This window comes from Saccopteryx leptura, chromosome 1 (assembly GCF_036850995.1).
Source record: "Saccopteryx leptura isolate mSacLep1 chromosome 1, mSacLep1_pri_phased_curated, whole genome shotgun sequence".
Lineage (NCBI taxonomy): Eukaryota > Metazoa > Chordata > Mammalia > Chiroptera > Emballonuridae > Saccopteryx > Saccopteryx leptura.
This window is the reverse complement of record NC_089503.1, coordinates 58,589,557-58,609,492: the sequence shown is the minus strand read 5'-3', so window position 1 is coordinate 58,609,492 and position 19,936 is coordinate 58,589,557. Positions and strand designations below refer to the sequence as shown.

The 19,936-nt window shown below is 59.9% G+C and overlaps 1 protein-coding gene across 5 annotated transcripts; it reads right to left on the bottom strand.

Annotated features, from left to right (window-relative positions):
• Positions 1 to 383: 383 nt before the first annotated feature.
• On the bottom strand, positions 384 to 19,622 carry RELT (RELT TNF receptor). Of its 5 annotated transcripts, none has more exons than XM_066367999.1 (12): positions 11,522 to 11,595; positions 9,522 to 9,705; positions 7,881 to 7,951; positions 6,812 to 6,886; positions 6,528 to 6,694; positions 6,254 to 6,333; positions 4,644 to 4,901; positions 3,113 to 3,193; positions 2,696 to 2,777; positions 2,288 to 2,545; positions 1,648 to 1,846; positions 384 to 1,512 (listed from the first exon to the last, which is right to left on the bottom strand). In XM_066367999.1, exons 2-12 carry the CDS (start codon positions 9,556 to 9,558, stop codon positions 1,465 to 1,467), a joined length of 1,356 nt encoding a protein of 451 aa, XP_066224096.1. In that variant the 5' UTR covers positions 9,559 to 9,705; positions 11,522 to 11,595; the 3' UTR covers positions 384 to 1,464. The 5 variants fall into 5 exon arrangements, with proteins under 5 accessions (XP_066224096.1, XP_066224103.1, XP_066224122.1 ...); XM_066368006.1 differs by lacking the exon at positions 11,522 to 11,595 and adding an exon at positions 10,869 to 11,001; XM_066368025.1 differs by lacking the exons at positions 9,522 to 9,705; positions 11,522 to 11,595 and adding an exon at positions 19,549 to 19,622.
• Between the last annotated feature and the right edge of the window lie 314 nt (positions 19,623 to 19,936).

Below are 19,936 nucleotides of genomic sequence, written 5' to 3'. Positions count from 1 at the left end.
CCCCCTGGTGGGCATGCCGGGCGCATCCCGGTTGGGTGCATGCAGAGTCTGACTCCCCCCCTCCTCACCCCCACTTCAGAAAAATACAAAAAAAAAAAAAAATTAACTTCACCTGTTTCTTTTTACTTTTTAAAATGTGGCTATTAGAAATTTTTAAATTACATCCATGGCTTACACTATATTTCCATTGGCTAGCATTGCCTCTAGGGGCTTCAGTGAGAAGCAAGTAAGGCGAGGGGCCTTCTCCAGCCCCACTTCACCTGCTGCCAGCGAGAAGGCACCTCGAGGGGAGGGATGGCCTGCCACACACAGTGCCTAACAGAGCTACTCAGCGAATGGACAGACCTGGGAAGAGGCCCAGGGGAAAGAAGCCCCTCACAACACCACTATCCCATCTTTTATTCAACAAATGAATGGCGATGGAGATGCAAGGACAGGACAACAGCAAAGTTTCAATAAATAAGAAATGCGGACAGCACTGGGGCCCGTGCCTGCACAGCCCCACATAAATAACCAGGTTGCTGGGCCAGGGGACAGACAGGCTGGGCAGCTGCCCGCACTGCCCACGCGAGGATACAGACACACCAACACCACAGGGACATAAATTGTCTAGGTCAGAGGTGCCCCTCCAGCCTGTCCACCCCTGAAGCTCCTGATACCTTGGGGTCGGGGCTGGGCAGGCTGGGGCCCTACCACATCCCTACCCAGGTCAAGTCTGTTTCTTTCAATTTCAGTAAAAACAGCAGGGTCAGAGGCAGGCACATGCATTAAGCCCCTTCTGTCGGCAGAGCCATGGATGGGCAGCCCCTTGGGGGCTTAAAGGTGGAGGCTCTCGAAGCAGCAAAAATGGGGCCTGGAAAAGCTACTAGTGGCAAGGAGGCAAACTCTCCCACCAAGTGACCCAGCCCAGAGCCTGCAGGGAGCTGGAGAATCCCTGGGCACTGAGACTTCACAGTCAGAAAAATTGGGACCCAGTAATGGCCAGGAAGTTTCCCAGGATTAGAACCCAGGGATTCAAACTCCCAGCTCTGGGCATCTGGTTGCCCCAAGAGGAGGGGGAGGTACATCTGCTCTAGGGCCCTGTACAGAGGCAGGAGATGGCAAATGACTGAGGTGGGAGGCTGGGGGTGCTAAGCAGAGGGCCCCTCCCCTCCATCAAGGCCTAGCCTCCTCGTGGTACAGTGGACCCTGTGGGCTCCTGGGATCTGACCAGGGCACAGGCTCAGGGGCACCTTTCAGGGAAGGAATGGGCAGCAGGGACAAGGGCGGGACTTTCAACTTGCTCCTGTACACGGTGCCTGCCGGCCTGCTTCTCTGGGGCAGACACTCCCACCTCCAAGCCTGGGCTTTGGCTGTTTTGTCCGCTGGGCCATCGCTTCTTGATTCCCGCAGGCCCTGCCTCCTCCAGGAAGCCTTCGGAACCTCCCAGGATAGGGCTGCAGTGTCCTCAGACAAGACAGCCCCTCAGATGACCAAGTTGCTCTCACTCAGCCGGACCACATAGCGGTTCTCCTGGGAGACATGAAAGGGGGGTCAGAGTGGAGTCAGGGGCTCTGGGCTCCAGGAGAGGGTCCCTGCCCAAGGCCCCCTGCACCTCCACCCCTGCCCCATCTGCAGTCAGGGTAGACACCTCTCTCTGGCCCTCACCTCAGCCTTCTTCTCTGCTGGGGGTTTTGGCCACTTAGTATGGCTTCCACTACTTCCCAGCAGTGTCCGCTGCTCAGTGGGGAGGCCGGGTTGTGGGGAGTCAGGGAAATCACCCCCTGATGGCCCAGCCTCCATGATGGTCTTCACCTCAGAAGCCAATGAATTTGTCCGCTGCTCAGGAATTCGGGCCACGCGGAACCTGTGAAGAGAGGTGGAGCAATCATTCCCCTCACTAGAGGAGGAACCCCGGAAGTCGAGAAGGCAGCACCTGCCAGCGTCACACAGCAAGTTCATGGGTCAGAGCCATTCCGATGCCCTTTTACCCACAGATGAGCTCCCAACACCCCCAACCTTAGGTTTCAAGTAGACAGGCCCTTGTCCTGAGGGGACCCAGGTGTGATAAGGGGCCAGGACCCTACCCTGAGGACCCAAGAGCTCCATGTGAGACTGCACAGCTGAGCAGACCTGACTTCTCCCTGGTCACCCCCACTTCCCAGACAGGTACACTGAGGCCAGGAAGGGTGGGGGCCATCACCAAGCAGAGTATTCAGGGCTCAACCTAGGACCCTGCCGCCTCACCCCCGCCTCACCCCTGCCGTCATGTTTCTCCTTGACCCCGCTGCGTCCGTGCCCACCTTACCTGCCCACAGACAAGATGGTGATCTCTCCCTGGCGTCCTGCCTTGGCCCCGGCCTTGGGAGCCCTGGCTGGATTGGGCAGGAGTCTGGGAGTGGGCGTGGTGGCAGCTGCAGCTTCAGGGGACAGCAGCACCTCAGGCCACTTCTTCTGGCTACAACGGGAGCAGCAGGGGCCAGAGAGTGAGGCCAGGCCCTGCACAGTGTGGAGGTGGTGGTGATGTGGACAGACGTGCGGCATGCTGGGGGGTCCGGGCGGCAGCCTGCAGAGGGCACAGGTGGCAGTGGTCACCAGGGGAGGCTAGTGACGGGAAGTTGGGGTGACAGGAGAGACAGCATACACAAGGGGCGAGTCCCCAGGAGGCAGGTTGATTAGCTGGAGGTGGGCCTTCCTCACCTACACACCCACTCACCTGGGCACAGGCCTGTGGCTGGTTTGTACCAGCTGTTTGCTGTGATACTCCTTCAGCAGCTCCTCCAGGGCCGCTGCATTCTCTGTGGGCAGCTGGAGTCAGAACCCGGCTCTGGGCCATGAGGGGCACTCCCCCAGGACACCCTGTCCCATCACCCAGTCTCCTGCCTGCCCCCGCCCCCTCCCAGTCTGGGCCATGTGCCTTTTCCTCCACCCACCCCGACCTCCCCAACCAGGCAAGACCAGGAGGAGGACAGGCAGCACAATCAGCCACACCTGTCAGGGAAGGCCCGCCCGGCCCCGCGTGACCTGGTGGGAAGGGCAGAGCAGGGTGGGATCTGACCCGAGGCTGCCTCACAGGCTCTGAGAGGAGACCCTCCTTTCTTGGGCACAGTGTCGGGTCAGACCTCCCCCTCACCTTTCTTCTCTGTGATCAGGCGCACCAGGACCCCAATGGTGTCCTCATTGGCTTCCTCAGCCCGGTAGGCAGGGTTATTCCCTGGGGTCAGAAGAGAAGGGCCATCCATGATCTTGGGGAAGTGAGGAGGGTGAACTCCAGACTCTGGAGCTACACCGGGGTGTGGCAGCAGAGGGCGCACCGAGCCTTCCTAAGATTTGGGCTAAAAGTCTGGGTATCTATAAACCTATTCTGAGAAGCCCATTATCACCCTCACTACTGGGCATCGCTGCTCCCTGCACTGGAGCCTCAGGTGCTTAGCAGTGTCAGGGCCGCCTGACTCCACAGCCCCTGCAGGGCAGGGCTCTTCTGGGGACTGCCCTCCCCTCCCCTCCCCTCCCCTCCCCTCCCCTCCCCTCCCCTCCCCTCCCCTCCCCTCCCCTCCCCTCCGCCAACAACTCCTGCAAATCCTGCCAATTCCAGGCCTGTACCTCCCTGCACTCAGTCCTGCTGTCTATAAAACTATCTGAGGGCTCTTGGTCAGCTTAGGGCCCAAACCTCAAAGGTCAACCCCAGGCCAGGAGCAAACAGAACTTCTAGTACTTGTACCTAGGCAGGAACTAGCAGTTAAATTAGTTCTAGGCTAGGAAAACAAGGGCAGTCGCAGAACAGATGGTCTAAGTGGCCACTTTCTGGTCTGCTTAAAGCTCTTGCCCCCTTCTGGTTCCCTCCAGACTTGAGTGTCAGGAGCTGGGAAGGGCTCTGACCAGTCCCAGGTAGTCTGGGGCACTGGCACAAGATGCCATTTCAAACTTGACTTGGCCACAGGCTGCTGTGGGCAATACATGTGCATGTAAGGCCCCTGCCCTACTGGTCTTCGGGGTATAATAGAGGGTGGGGAGGAGAGAGGAGGGCACAGGGCCCTGGGGTTGTCCAGGAGCATGGCTGACAGGGAGCGTGGGGGGCAAACCACCTACGGGAAGAAGACATCACTGAGACCCAGAACCTTCCTCCAGAGAAGCTGGACTCCTTCCTACTGCATACCACACTGGTCCTTACCCAGCCCATTTCAGGGGCCCTCTGGTACCAGGGCTCGTAACTCAAACCACAGCCTGGAAACCCAAGCCTCTCCAGCTGCCTGCCCAGGACAGCTACCCTGCCAGCCCTTCAGGCCAGAGGTCAGAGGTCAATTTGAGTAATGAGTAGGCAGTCTGACCCTTGAACCACACATACAACTGTAGCCCTGAAGAGTCCAGACTCCTAAAGCCAGTCATGGCCTCACCCAAAGTGGGATCCCACTAACGCCACTCCTATTCTGCCTCAGCTCTGCCCCATGGACACCTTAGGCCACCTCATCCTTCCCGCCATCTTGTCAGTTTGCAGTGACTCCTCTGTGGCCCACATGCAGCACCTCCAGGAAGCCCTCCCAACGTGCCCTCTGCAGGCCTCTCCTTGCCAGACCCTCTGGGCCAGGCAGGTTCCCTCGGACGGCCCCAGGCTGGGCTGGGCCGGGCCCTCGGGCCTCCCACCAGGACCCCAGGCCAGGCCTCACCGCTGCCTCCGCCTCCGGGGCCAGGCCCGACGTCCTTGTGGGCGGTGCAGTGGTAGCCCTTCCGTTTGAGCAGGTTGCACACCAGGATGCCCAGCAGCCCCATGAGGCAGAAGACGGGCACGATGGCAATGACGGCGTACTGGGCGGCCGTCTCCTCAGGGCCGCCTGCCCGCGTGCCGTTCCCAGGCTGCCGTGTCTCCCCAGCGCTGCTGGTCCCCGCTGCCACCTCCACACCGCGTCGGGTCCGCCACCTCCGCTCTGCGCACCACAGAGGACAGAGGCATGGAGGCGAGCCAGAGAGATAGGGACACAGAGGGGCCCTGGGCCCAAGTTAGGGGTGTGTGTGTGTGTGTGTGTGTGTGTGTGTGAGAGTTAGGGTGTGTGTGTGTGTGTGTGTGTGTGTGTGTGAGTTAGGGTGTGTGTGTGAGTTAGGGTGTGTGTGTGTGTGTGTGTGTGTTAGGATGTGTGTGTGTGTGTGAGTTAGGGTGTGTGTGTGTGTGTGAGAGTTAGGGTGTGTGTGTGTGAGTTAGGGTGTGTGTGTGTGTGTGAGAGTTAGGGTGTGTGTGTGTGTGAGTTAGGGTGTGTGTGTGTGTGAGTTAGGGTGTGTGTGTGTGAGTTAGGGTGTGTGTGTGTGTTAGAATGTGTGTGTGTGAGTTAGGGTGTGTGTGTGTGTTAGGATGTGTGTGTGTGTTAGGATGTGTGTGTGTGAGTTAGGGTGTGTGTGTGTGTTAGGATGTGTGTGTGTGTGTTAGGGTGTGTGTGTGTGTTAGAATGTGTGTGTGTGAGTTAGGGTGTGTGTGTGTGTTAGGATGTGTGTGTGTGAGTTAGGGTGTGTGTGTGTGTGTGTGTGTGTGTTAGGATGTGTGTGTGTGTGTGAGTTAGGGTGTGTGTGTGTGTGTGTGTGAGAGAGAGAGAGAGAGAGAGTTAGGGTGTGTGTGTACATGTGTACGTGTGTGGTGATGTGCTGATGTGTCCAGGCCACCCACTCCCTGTCATGTTGGGGAAGCAAAAGCCAATTCACCCCGCCCCCCTATGTAGCCATGTGATCAGTCAGCCTGGGCCAGGGCTCCTCAGGCCTCAGGATGGTCAGAAGCCCGTCCACCCTTCACAATGGGTCAGAGAAGTAAACAGACAGCACTGTGTACTGTACTTGCTTGAGCACAGGGACACCAGATCCTGCCTCCCCATGACCTAACCTGGTCCATGAGCTGGTTGCCTCAGAGGTGACTGACTCAGCAGGTGAGAGGAGAGGGGTGTATGTGTGTGTGTGTGTGTGTGTGTGCGCGCGCGCGCGCACGCGTGCGTGCAAGCATGTGTGCTCACATTCATCTGCATGGGTGTCTTTAAAGGGATTAGGACAGGGGACAGACAGGTCAAGATGGGAGCCCTCCAGCATGGCTGCCACCTGCTGGATGATCTCTACTACTCAGAAGTGGGTCGACACATAGCCACATAGCCAGTGAACAACTGACCACATCCTGCTGGCCATGTGCTGAGGGAACGAGGACCCTACTGCCCTGGATGGACACTGGGGGGCTCCCCGGGCTCAAGCTCACCAGGCGCCTCTCCACACACACCCTCCCCAGTCCGGGGCCTCATCTACCACTCACCGTGACAGCCGCGAGTACCCACAGGTGTCCAGGAGCATGGCTGACAGGGAGCGTGGGGGGCCTCTGAAGGGGCAAACCACCTACGGGAAGAAGACATCACTGAGACCCAGAACCTTCCTCCAGAGAAGCTGGACTCCTTCCTACTGGTCCTTACCCAGCCCATTTCACAGATAGGAGGACTAAGGCCCACTCAGGAGCTGGGTGAGGCTGGGACCCCACAATCCAGAATCCTGGTTTCCTGCCCTGAGCCCCCACACCCCACCCTGTGGCTCACCCAGGCTGGCAGTCTCCACATAGTGTGTCTTTAGTCCCTGTGCCCGCCTGGGCCTCCAGCCTCCCTCGAAGGCTGCAGCGGAAGTGGGACTGGCATGGGCTAGAGCCCCATGAGGCTGAGAAGGTGCCCGAGGGGCAGGACCTGCATAACGTGCCCTGGCCTGGGTCCTGTGGGAGGGAAAGGGTGAGAATGAAGCCAGGAGCCAGGCCTGAGGTCCCTGGGAAGCCCACCCCTGACCCTGAAGAGTCTTCCCAGGACAGGGCAGATAGGCAGGGCAAGCTCACCAGGCTGGGCTCCTCCCCAGGCGGGCACAGCCAAGGGGCTGTTGATGATGTTGTAGCCAGAGGCCAGGGCAGCAGCTAGAGAACAGTGGACAGGCAGACTGAGCAGAGAGCATGGGGCAAAGCATCTCCGGGGCTGTCTATCCACCGCTCTCTTCTGGACGGCCCAGGAATGGGGACTGAAGACCACACAGGGCCATGCCCTCAGGCATCATGGACACTCTCTAACCTCAATCCCTCACGCTGCACGTAAATCCTGCTTGTCCCAGACCTGCTGCATGTCCACTGCCTATGCAGGGAGAGAACCACATCTGCTTCTGGAAAGTACTGGAAAGCCCCAGACAGGGCCTGATCAGGATCTCAAGCCCTTGGGTCTCTGAGTCATACCCCTCCCACCCTCCAGGATGAGGGGGAAATGCTTCCGAATTCCTCTCTCAAGTTCCGGCCCCTTCCTACTGCCGCCCCCCACCCCGCCCCACCAGCTGGGTTTGCCATTAACCAGCCTCTGTTCCTTAGCCTCGGGGCCAAGTCTGCAGCTGGTGCTTCCTATTCTGGGCCCTCAGCTGAGTCTCCAGGACCACTTCCTCCTCTGTGACCTCCCCATGACACAAAGCAGCTTGTTCACACCCCTGCACCCACACAGGGCAGGAAACGTCCCAAGGGAACTTTCCTCTCGATGTGTGTCCCCAGCCCATCCCACTGGGAGCCCCCTCTGCTTCCCTTTCCAGGTACGACTGTCTGCCCTGAATCCCCCTGCTGTGGGGAGACCCCTGTCCTCTAATTATGCTTTGGGGGTGGCAGGCCCAGAGTGGAGCCACGGACCTGAAGGGCCCAGGGAATGTCACACAGGATGCCCTGGGGACCTCCTCAGGCCTCGGGCCTGCCTTCCAGCACCAGGAGCAGTGTGGCCCAAGAGGCGCTTGCTGGGGTCAGACTGCCTCACAGGAATAACTGAGAACCAGCCTACCTAGCATGGCTCCGAGCAGCCTTTACCCTCTACCTCCTGGGAGGCCCGGGCACAGGGCGCCCGACTCAGCTCTGCGTCCCCATCACAGTCCTATCCCCAACTCACCACAAAGAAGCAGGACAGGGGCCAGTGTGGTGGAGGGTTCAGCTTCATCCTCAGGCCCTGTGGTCCCCAGCCTAGGGCAGACAGAGGGGAGGCTCGGCGGGAGGCAAGAACAGGCCTGCTTCCAGCATAACAGAGGATGGGAACTCGCAAGGTGCTGCCGGGGGAGCAGAGCACCGGAGGCTCGGCCCACACGCACCACCAGCCCCTCACCCCTCAAGCCTGAGTGGAGGAGGGGGTGCCATGTCTTGGGCCAGCCTCCCCGGACAGCACAGACTGGAGGGGGACAGAGGGATGTGCCAGGCTCGGGCGGCTTCCTGGAGGAGGACAGGCTTCCTTCCCCTTCCACAAACAGCCAGGTGCCCTGGGACACGGGCAGGGGAGCCAGAGGAAGGACGCCTGTCACTGCAGCTCTGGGAATGGAGGACAAGAGTTTGTCATCGCCCTCCCCTAGCCTCTCAGAGCCCCTGCAGGCCACCAGCATGCCCACCTCTCCCGCTCTCCACCTTCACTCTCATATTCCTGCTCAAAGGAAGGCCCTTCCTCTCACCCGCCAAAGCCCAATACAACAAAAGAGAAAAAAGTCCAGTATCAGGCCTCACTCTCCAGCTTTGGGTTCAGCTCCCAAAGCTCTTGCGTGTGCCCCCCACCCCGACTCCATCACCTTTGCACTGGTCTTTCCACTGTCCAGAGGGCCAGGGGCAGACCAAGGGTAGGCCCGGGCGTGGTCATGGTGGCCAGCATCCAGCCTCCCATTCCCTCTTCGGCACCTACTGTGTGCCAGGCACAGAAAATAATATGGGCCCTGGCCAGTGGCTCAGTGGATAGAGTGTCGACCTAGCATATGGACGTCCCAGGTTCGATTCCCAGTCAAGGATCAAAGGAGAAGCAACTATCTGCTTCTCTCCCCCTTTCCCTCCTGCAGCCAGTGGTTCAATTGGTCTGAGCATGGCCCCAGGCACTGAGGATAGCTCAGTTGCTCTGAATGCATCAACCTCAGGTACTAAAAATAGCTCAGTACTTGAGCATTGGTCTCAGACAGCATTGCCGGGTGGATCCTGGTCAGGGCACATGTGGGAGTCTATCTCCCCTCCTCTCACCTAAAAATAATTAACTCATTAAGAAAAGGTAATAATATGCGCATTAACAAGATAAACACTATCCCTGACCTCAGGGAGCTCATACCACAGGGTAGACTGATGGCCGACAGATAGTGTTCCCCTGCACCGGCGCTGGCCCGGGGCTGAGCCCTTCAGGCTCAGAATGTAGCCTCCTCTGGAGAAAAGTCACCAGCCAGTGGACAGGGTTGGAAGAGCAGAAAGAAGGCTATTAGACAGCAAAAGGGACGTAGCAAAACAAGGGAGTTCCCAACGACATATTTTCAGGAGGCCTGGCTTCAGGTTTAGGAGGGTGAGGGAACTGATATTTTTGTCTGGCCTCAGCCACAAGCCACGTGGAGCCTCTGAACCCTGAGGGGCCGCACCGGAGGGTTAAGTCGTTGGCCTATCATCTCCAGCAGGTTGAGGGGACCCTGCCTGGAGCCCCAAGCTGTCTGATGCCAAACCCTTGAAGAGAAGCGCCGTCTGCAGTGCCCCCCAGGCCACACGAGAGCCCCTCCACCTACGGGTGGCCCAGGCTTCCCACCTGGAAAAGCAGCCAGAGGAAACCGATCTGTCCTCATTGCACGGCCTGGCCCAGCACAGACCTCACCAGGCCCAGGCCGGGGGCTTAAGTTACAGCACAGCAGGGGGAGGGGCAGCAGTCACACCATGGGACTCTCCAGGTCACTGGCAGCAGCTCTGGGCCCAAGGCCAGCTCAGGGGAAAACCTGGGACAGAATACCGGGCCAGAGTAGGGTGAAGACTGCACCCAAGCAGTCAGCACCCAACAGGTGACATCCCCTGGCCCCTGCCCCCCCCCTTTTAATTTGGTCACAAGTCTTCTTTTCCAGTTTCTCCTCCAAAGTCAACATCCACCTGGCCTGGGCAGCTCCCACTCAAGCCTACCTTGCTGCACCTTCTCCTCTGGTCTTCGCTGGACCTAACCCACAGACCCTGCCCCCAAGCCCCATGTCCTCAGGCCGGCCCCAGAGCCCTGCCCCGTCCCCAGACCCAGCATCCCTCCAAGTCTCCGGGGTGGGCTCAGAGGGCTGGGGCAAGAGTGAAACGTAAGAGGCACAACAGCCAAAGAGGAGATGGCCCTGCCCTGCCCCTGGCCCTGACTGGCCCCGCTGGGTGACCTGAGCCCGTGGGGAGGGCTGCGCAGCTGCTCATCTCTAGACAGACAGCTGTGATCTTGAGGCTTCCAGGAGCAAAATGGGGGTCCAAAGGCCCAGACTCAAAACCAGAGAGGACCCACTTAGGCACATTCACAGACACCGCCAGAACCCTGCTGCCTTCTAATTACGTGCCTTCTAATTACCCCAAACCGGCACTTACTCCAGTCTAGCCCCCAAGTCTCTGCTTACAGCTGCCCCCCCCCGCCCCCACACTCAGCCCAGACTGAGCCCCGGGTGGGCCTGCCCAGTCAGGCAGCAGGCAGCCCGCCGCCCAGAACCCCCTGAGCACAGACACACCTGCTGCACCCCCTCCCTCTGCACCCCCTTCCCCACGAGGACTCCAGCCTCTAAGCCCTGAGCCCTGGAACTTCCACCAGAAAGTTCAGACTAAAGCTGCTTAGCTGGGTGGGGGTCTGGGAAGGCTCCCTCCCCACTGCTCTGCCTCGTCCTGGAGGCCAAGCAGTCGTGACTCCCCAAAGCTGGCACTTCCTTAGGGCTTCCTAGAGGTGGCAGGTGGGCAGACTAAGGCCCTGGGAAGGGCAATGGCCACAGCCAGGAGCCTCCTGTCCTGCCCCCATCCTCCTGGCAGGGGAGAACCCCCCCCACACACACACACAAAGGAGGAAGTGAGCTTAGAGGCCGCTCCTCCCTGAAAGAAGCCTCCTAGCCAGGGGCCCCAGCACCTCTCAGTGGGACCCAAGCCCCTACTTCACCTCAGGGTCTCAGCTTCTCATCTGCACCACGGGGATACCGTCTCCGGGGTGAGGCTGCTGTGAGGTTTACAGGAGGTAGCGAGCCTCAAGCAGGTCTCCGGAGTTCCTCCCCTTGCCCCTTCTTTCCTGCAGCACGTCCTGCCCAGGCAGGTAACTAAGAATTTGTTTGCCTGCTTGTTTACTGTTTGCCCCCTCCCTCCCACCACCAGCAGCAGACAGCAGCAGGGGCAGGGACGCTGTCTCATACACCGCAAAGCCCTCCCCGGCCCCCAGCCCACGGCCCACATTTGGGGCAGGAGGCCTCCACCAAACCGGCTCGCAGTCGCAGGGGCTTCCTCACACTCAGCCCACCGCTACCACCCAAAAAAATACCCAAACCATTAGAATCAGAAATTCCCTGGAAAAAAGCCAACCAGCAAAGTCACGACCGGGGCCCCAAGTGGGAGGCCGTGGAACACAGAGAGGTGCAGCCCTGGAGGCCTCAGAGAAAGAGGAAGCTGTGCCCCGCCCGGGCCTCGCACCTTCCCCTTTCCCAGAACCCGGCCACTCACCAGCCTCGCCCTAGCCTCCCGGTCAGTGCCACCGAATCCTGAAGGCCGTCCACCCCATGCCCACCCCAGGGCCCATGTCTCCGGCCTCCAGTTCGGCCCCACCTGCAGCCTAGGTGTCTTGTCCCCGAGGTCTGCCCCCCAGCGACGCTGAGCTTCTTTCAGTCCCCCACACTGGCCTCTCACCCCAGCACTGGTATCTGCTCTCTCTTCTGCCCAGAAACCCCTCCCATCACCAAGCCTACACCTACTCTTCCTTCAGAGCTCTCAACTCAAAGCAACTTCCTCCTGGAAGCCCCCCTTCCCCTTCTGCATGAACCATCCTGCGTGACCATCCTGTTTACCCGGCCCCTTGCCCACTGACTGCTGCCCTACGTGCCCAGTGCCGGGCCCTGGGAAGTGGGGTGGTCTATACTGAACTTAGGAGGTGGGGGCAGGGATCAGAAAAGGCACCGCCTGGAGAGGGTCCAGCTTCTGCCAAGGTTGGGAGGGCCAGAGAACAGGCAGATGGTTAAGGAGCCCAGAGGCTGGGGTGAGGCGGGGGGTGTGGATGTGGACCTGAACCCCTGAGCTAACTTAGGGGACACCAGCCTGACTTGCCCTTCACTGGCTCTATGGCTGTGGACCTTCCCCCACCACAGAGGGCTGATGAAGGAATTCACATGAAATACTGTTCTCAGCACAAGGCCTGGCACAGAGTGAGCCCTCAACAAGCATTAGCTGTGCCTCAGTTTCCCCATGTGTAAATTGTGGAGGGGGGACTAGCATGCACTGATTGGTAGGTGTGAGCTATACATGAGGTTCTCTCACGTTTACGTATAATGCTTTGGCACAGAGTCTGGTACACAGGAGGTGCCCGGTCAGCGGTGGTGAGAACCAGGAAGGTCGGAGGGTGTAGGAAGGGAGAGGTCTGGGACGGTGGGTGGGCAGTGCCCAGGTCACACCAAGGCCGGCTGCAAGCTGAGAAGGTGGCACTGCTGCCAGGGCCCACAGGAGCCTGGAAGGGTTCGCAGGAGAGGGACTGGAGTGGGGCAGCTGGCTGTCTGGGCGGGCTCCGTGCCAAGTGAAGCCACGCTGGGGAGCTAGAGGTGGGGGGCAGGCGCCCACCTGGGGCAGGGAGGGCCAGCAGGTATTTCTGCTTCCCAGCCGGCAGCTCTAGGACCTGAGGACCACCCCACAGCCTCCAGAGGCCAGGGCTGCCTGGATATACGGGGCACACAGTCCCCTCATCCCCCTCAGCAGTGGCTGCACCCAAGACAGGAAGAGAAAGGCCGCCCATCAAGAGAAATCCAGGTTAGCCAGGAGCCCAGTGGTTCCCTGGCAACTGGGGCTAAAGTAGGGCAGTGCCAGTAGGGAGGTGTCTCCTCCTTCCCCACCTCCATCTTCACAGGAAGGGAAATGGCTCTCATTCCCTTGGGCCAGGCCCTCGCCCGGGGCTGCCTCCACTCCTCACAGGAGAGGTAAACATCCCTGGGTAAACTGAGGCATAAGAGGTTACTTGCCTGGGTCACACAGGCAGCAAGTAGTGAGCAGGTGGAGCCCAGGCCTGTCTGACTGCTCCCACCTCACTTCTGGCCGGGGCCTGGCACACAGCACATGTTCTCCGGGCGTCCGACTGCCACCAGGCCCGGGCGGCTCAGCGGGGTGAGGCGGCCAGACGGGGCCTCGCCAGCTTCCCCGGTCTGGGTGCAGCGCAGATGCTGTCCCTGCCTCTTCCCTGGGCTGAGTCAGTGGCACCGGGAGGGTGGTCTACACCAGACAGTCGTCCCCGGGGCCGAGCTGGGACTCCCTAACAGCCCTCACTAAGCACTTACTACATAACTCATTCCCTTTCCAGGCCGATTTCACCGGACCCCTCAAAGACGGTTCCAGGCTTCACAAATGAGGAAAATGAGGCTCAAAGAAGCCAGGCAGCATCCTATCCCACCCTGCTGCCGAAGGAGGCAAGGTTGCCCACCTGGAGGGGGAGCAGGCGGCAGCCCCGCCCGCCACAGGGCTAGCATTCCCACCGCTCCTGCACGCCTTGTTCCGTCCACCACCTAACCACGCAGCACTGTGGGCCCCTGCTCAGACAGGCCGGGCGTTCTGGGCCATCCTAGGCTGTCTCCCTTGGCCCTCAAGACAGGATGGTAAGGGGCCAGGAGCGACGGAGGGCACCTCACTGCACTCCCGCTCGTGCCGTTGCTGCGTCCTCCTCTGAGAAGCCACCTTTGCCTCCCGCCAGGCCAGAGCTGGTACCAGATCACGAACGTGCCGGGGTGGCAGGCATAGGCCTTGTTCCATCATCCTAACCTGGCTGACCTGACTGAGAATTAGTGAGGGGTTGAGGGGGGGCCGCAGCCCCAGCCTGCCCCATTCTCTGCCTCCTCCAGACTTTGGGTGCTGGGGACAGAGACCTGCCCCAACCCCCCGCAACCCCAGGTTGGGCCCTAGCCAACACAGCTTGAGGACCGGGGTCAGTATGACGGGAAAGGGAGGGTGCTGGGCTCTGGAGCAGCCACACCTGGGTTCAAGCTCTGGCTCATCACTGAGCAGTCTGTGACCCTGGGCAAGTTCCTTATTTTCCCTGAACTTCAGGGTATTCCTCTGCAAACAGGGGTGCTAGTCTCTGCCTCTAGGGTGGAGCCACTGTAAATAGTGCTGGTGGGGCCTGGCCAGGCCTCTCCTGAATACCAGTTACCACTGAAACCCACAAGGGCCAGAGGAGGAGCCAAACTCAGAATGGATCAGTGGCCAGCCAAGGTCACCCAGTGGCTTGGGAGTGGGCAAGAACGCTTTAGGGAACCAACATCGGTCCCAGCAGCATGGGTGGGGGAACCTTGGTATCCCCAGGAAGACCCTGGGCGCCCATTTCACAACCCCTACACAGGCCTGTGTCCACCTGCTCCACGCCAGCTAAGCCTTAGGGACGGAGGGGTGCTGAGCAGCCAGCCCCAGCCCCATGTCTCCAAGACTCAGTTTCCTCCTCTATAATTTTGAGCAATTGTGCCTGCTCAGCTGACCTCCTCGTGTGGCTGGAGGACCCAGAGTTCACAAGGGAACAGTAGCTTTCCACAGTCAGGCCTCAGCCCAGGGACCACCTCCTGCAGGAAGCCTTCCTGTCGGGGTGGACCGTCCCCTCTCCTGACCCCTTCCGCCATCCTTGTTCGTGGTCTTCCCCAAGGGAGGGAGGCACACACAGGGGGCTGGCGACCGAGCAGAGCCAGGCGCTGTGGGCAGCCGGGCTGCTCCCTGAGCTCACTGCTGCTTCTCACAGCGAGAGGGTGTAAAGATCCAAGATTACATCCCTCCTCCTGGATGCCCTCCTTCCTTCCCTCTCCGCCCACAGACTCAGACCCTGCCTCTATTTGGCCTCCATCCCTTCCCATCCGTGCCAAGTAGCCAGGGCACTCATTCACAGCCACATGGGCATTTATATATAGAACTCTCATCTTTCCCAGGGTGGCCCAGGGAAGAGTTCTGGCCTTCCACGCAGACAGACCTGGGTTAGGGTCCTGCCAGTCTCCTTCCCCTCTCGGGGCCTTCTTTTCCCTGCCTGTACCTGAGGAGGACTGCCGTCCCTCTAGGCACAAGGCTGAGGGTGTGAGGACCTCAGGATCCTCATCCTGGGGCTGGGCACACAGTAGGGACACAGCGTGGGCTCATTCCTGCTTCTCTGCCACTCCAGTCCCAACTGGTGCCACTAAGCCTAGGCCCACCCAAGACCTCGGCACAGAGTGGGTGCTGAGCTCTGCTAGAGACCACGTCCCGGCACCCCCACTCCTGAGTGCGGGCAGGGCTGGATGGTTCCCACTGGCTGGTCTCAGGCAAAACTGAGAGGAAGGCCGGCCCCGTAGTACAGGGAGTCCAGCCTCGCTCAGCTGGCCAAGTGCTGAACAGCCCCACCGACACTTCCTCCCCCTGCGGGTGGCCAGCCTCTCCTTCTTGGAAACTGCTGCCTGAAAGGTCAGACAGCCCTCACCTCCACCTGGGCTCTGGGCGAGAGCCTGACTGCCAGACTCCAGCACCACTGGCTATATATAGCCTCAAACCAGGGCTAGGCCCCTCTGCTCTCCGGCTCTTCGCTCCCTTGAAGGAGGGGGGGGAGGGGATCCCCTGTCGGTGCTGCTGCGAGGGTACCGAGGAGACCCGCACGGGGGCCTGGCACACTGCAGGCCCTCAGCAGGGCGTTTCCTCTGCTGGCCCAGAATGACGGCCATGCCAGAGGAGGGCCCAGGGCAAGCACCAAACGGCCCCTACCCACAGGGGTGGCCTTGAGCCCCCAGCACACACTCGGAAGCTGTGGAGACCCTGGCTGCAAACCTCCTTGTGCATCCCAGCACACAGGAGCCCCCTCAGAGGCCTGACCAGCACAGGCAGGGCAGTGGGAGAGGACAGGCTGCTGGCGGGCGTTCCCCAAAGTGCCCACACCTGTGCCTGTTCTCGGGTGAGCGGGAGCAGCTGGCAGGTGGACCACACCATAAAGAGGGGCTCACACTGGGCCGAGAGGACCTCCTGGGTGAGGAGGTGCTGGGGCTGTACCTTGAACGGCCAGGAGAGTTCTAGAAAGAGGAGACGGCAAAAGCACAGGCAGAATAGAACCAGGCATCCAACAGGGAGATGAGGGCAAAGGTGTCAAGATCAAAAGGGTCTTGGAGGGAAAAGACTTGATGATAGGATACGGCGTCTGGACGGTAGTTTACAGGCAAAAGTCAGGTACCTTAGGGAGGCGCTCTGTGTGTGTGTGGAAGGGCTGGAGCGGAGGTGGACAGGCTGGCACAAGAGTCCAGGCAAGGGCAGCAGCCCGAGCTGGCACACAGAGGGAGCCCTGATTTTGTGAAGGTGTCTCAGGCCTGCTTCCTGTCCTGGGCCACATCCAAGCGGCCTGGGAACGTGTGGCAGAACCCAAGGTAGGTGCCCTGTTTGGAGCGTGAGAGTCAGAATATCAGGGCCCTGGGGTTCCTGGTTAAGTCTCTGCACTTCTCCAAACCTCAACCCCTCCCTCTGTAACACAGGGCTGGGCCTGTGAGCAGCGGCGGCAGCATGCTGACAGCCCCTGGAAGTCTCCCCTCCTTGGCCAGACACAGACACCTCCCTCCAGCAACTATCACACCAGTCCCAACTGGAGCCGCATGTAGAAACCCAGCCTGGCCTCACTGTCATTCCTGTCATCCCCAGAGGCCCAAGTTCCCAGAAAGGTTTGGCCTGGGAAGGGCACAAGGTGGCGTGGGCTGGGGGCCTCTGTCAGGGCTGAGACCAGAAAAGGAGGTTAACCCTTGGCTAACCATTCCCATCTCCCTCCTCCCAGGCCCTGAGCTATTTCCACCTCTTTGCTGGGGATGGAAATAACCCAGGCTCAGCCCCAGGAGACCAAGACAGTTTATTCAGATCAGCCCCAAGCAGCACAGCTCCAGCCATTCCAGAGAGGATGGAGGAACACCCTGATCCCCAGCCCCAATGGTCCAAGCTAGCAGGGGCCTCTGGGGAAAATGGGGAGACTGCAGCCCCAAGAGGATGCAGCACAAGCTCAATGTCACTCCAAGACCGCTCCCTACCACAGCGTGTGGGTGGACTTGGAAAAGCGACCCAGAACCCCGCTGAAGATGAGGCTAGGGCCTCTTAGGCACGGTGGAGGTCAGCGGGGACTCTGTCCTTGCCACCCTTGTAGCCTGGGCTGTGCTGCTGACTCCTGACACTCTTCAAAGCAACGTGGACGGGTCCCATAACCAACTGCAGGCTCTAGCAGGCAGGAGACAGGCCTTTATGGTGACCTCTGGTTAGGGGTGGGAGTTAGAAGAAGGGAGGGAGAAAGAGGGGGAAGAACAGGAAGACCGTATAACCCAACCACCCCCAAAGTTTCAGACATGTGTAAACACAACACACTCGGGCCTCACAATGGCACACCCTGGCAAGGCCATGCTTGCCACCCTGGGTTTGAGAGCAGGAAACCCAGCTAGGCCATGGATACAGGCACACCTCATTTCATTGAGCTCCTCTTTGGTATGCTTCACAGGTGTTGCGTATTTTACAAATTGAAGTGAAGATCTTCCACCAGCAAAAGCGTTAGAACTTGCTTTATTGCGATCCTCGCTTTATTATGGTGGCCGGGAACCGAACCCGCAATACCTCCGAGGTGTGGCTGTATTAGGAAGATGGGTGGCCCTCTCCAAGCATCTCACAGGGCTTCAAGGGCCGGAGACCTGAATTCCAGTCCTGGCACTACCCTGACTCTATGTGACCCTGGGCAAGTCAGTTGCTTCCCTGAGCCTCAGTTTCCTTTTCTGAAAAAGTCACATCTTAGAACCACTGTGAGGATTCAACAAGAAGAGCACTCCATAAAGTGTTGTGTACAACACCTGTCCTCCACCCTTGCCCCCACCAGAACTCAACCAACATTTTCAGAGAATATTATCTGAGAACAAACTTCCAGGTCCCTCAACAGGTGCCCCCTCACCCCTCCTGGGCTGGGGAGCCAGATTTCCATTCTACCCTGCATGAACCTGACAGACCCTCTTGTGGGGGGGGGGGGCTAGAGGGGTCTAGTCCATGTGGTAAAGGGACCCTGCCCCAGCTCTCCACATCAGAGACCACCCAGGGGAACAAGTCCATACCGCCTCTCTTCCCACAGGGAGATGAAGAAAGGAGACCAGGGCCAGGGAAGTCAACGTCTATGGATTAGAATTTCAGCCGTGGCCCCTGAAATTCTGAGCTGTGCTTCCCACTCTGTCATGAGCATCTACTTGGGTGTAGCCCCTGGCCCACTGTGTCCCCAGCAGACAGCCTGACCCCACATGCCACAGCAGTCTTTTTGCCTGAAGAGAGGAAAGGGAGAACAGAGGGGTTGACCCCAAAACAATAGAAGATCCCAAAGTGATGATTCACAGTCCAATCACAGCTCAACACCTCAGTGCACAGACCAGACGGGGAGACTGAGGCCCATGGGGAGCAGGGTCTGAGAGCCAGACTGGACCCAGTGAGAATATAGGTGACCAGGGGAGCAGAGCTTTGTCAGGCCGCTGGGACCCGTGTGTGTGTGTGTGTGTGTGCTGGGAGGTGGAGCCTGAAGCTATCTCAGGGCCCCTCAACGGCTGCCAGAGGTGTCACCCCACCAGATGTGGCTCAGCCTTGGCCCCTCTCACTGGGTAGGGCAAATCTGTCAGCACCCACCCACCTCATTACATTGAGCTCATGAGGGCCACCTTCTTAAGGAGAGACCTGGAGAGACCCTTGTCCTCTGGTTCCCCCTCCATCTGCAGGCAGGGTTTTGAAGTCCCTCCTCTTTCCATCTCTTACTTAAAGCTCAAAGCCCTGAGGCGTAGAATCACACACACACACACACACACACACACACACACACACACACACACACACACTACTTGACCCACAGCACACTTTGGCTCCAGTGATTCTGGGGCTGGGTCTCACAGTCACTCGGGGTTTCTCTCCCTCTACTGCACACTCACCTTAAGAGCGGCCCTGACCCTACCCTGGCCACACACACACACAGTGACCCTAGTGACCTGGGGTCTCACAGTGGGCTGGAGTCACTCTCTGTCTCTTACACACACACACACTCACACTCTGCCTGTCAGATACACAGAGCCCCTCTGTCTTCCGCTCTGCCCGGCGTCACCGCCCAGTAGCCCGACCGCACGTTCGCCCTGGCTGGGCCGCCTATGCGCCGTGTCACCCACAGTCACGGGCTGACACCGTTCAGACCCACCCCCATTTGGCCACCCAGCTTCGCAGCCGCATCGAGGCACCACCGTCCTGTCCCACACCCGGTCCTGGTCTCGGTCCAAGTTTGCCGGGCTGGGGGCGTCTCCGGGGCCGAACGGCTACTCAAACAGCAAGTCCCGCCACCACTTCAACACCGCGCGCCCGTGCCCGGAGCTGCGGCCGAAGGACACGCAGGTCCCGGGGCAGGGGGCGCAGGGAGGGGCGGGCCTGTGCGCGAAAGACTCCGAGACAAGATGCGGGGAGGCAGCGGGGTGGGGGTGGCGCGGCTGGCGCGGGCCGGGGCTGCGCCATCCGCCGCGCAGCCGAACTTCCTCAGAGACGTGGGGAGGCAAGGGCGCCACTCGGGCCCACATCCCTCCGGCCTCGCCGCGGGGTAGCGAACCCGGTGCCGGGGCTCCGTGCACCTTCCTTACCTGGCCGCCCACAGCAGCTCCAGCAGCCCAGCTCCACGCGGCGCCCGGGCCGCCCCGCGAGCGCACGGGCGACCGCGCAGCCTGCGCGCCTTTTGAATGAATCGCCTGCCCGGCCGGGACTACACAAGTCCCACCCCCACGCGTCACGGCAGCCAGCCCCACCCCCGACGTCAGACTTGGGGCCGTGGAAGGTCTCCCGTCTCGACGTTCTGCTCCGAGGCCCCATCACTCTCTTCCCCGGAACTGCAGGGACAGCGCGAGAACAGGCCTCTTAGATCAAACTCTTCTGGGCGTCAAACCAAAAAAGAAGGTTACACGATGCAAGATAGACTAGAGACTTGGATGCTACTACGGTTCGGTCACCACTGCCAGTGCCAACGGGGCCACC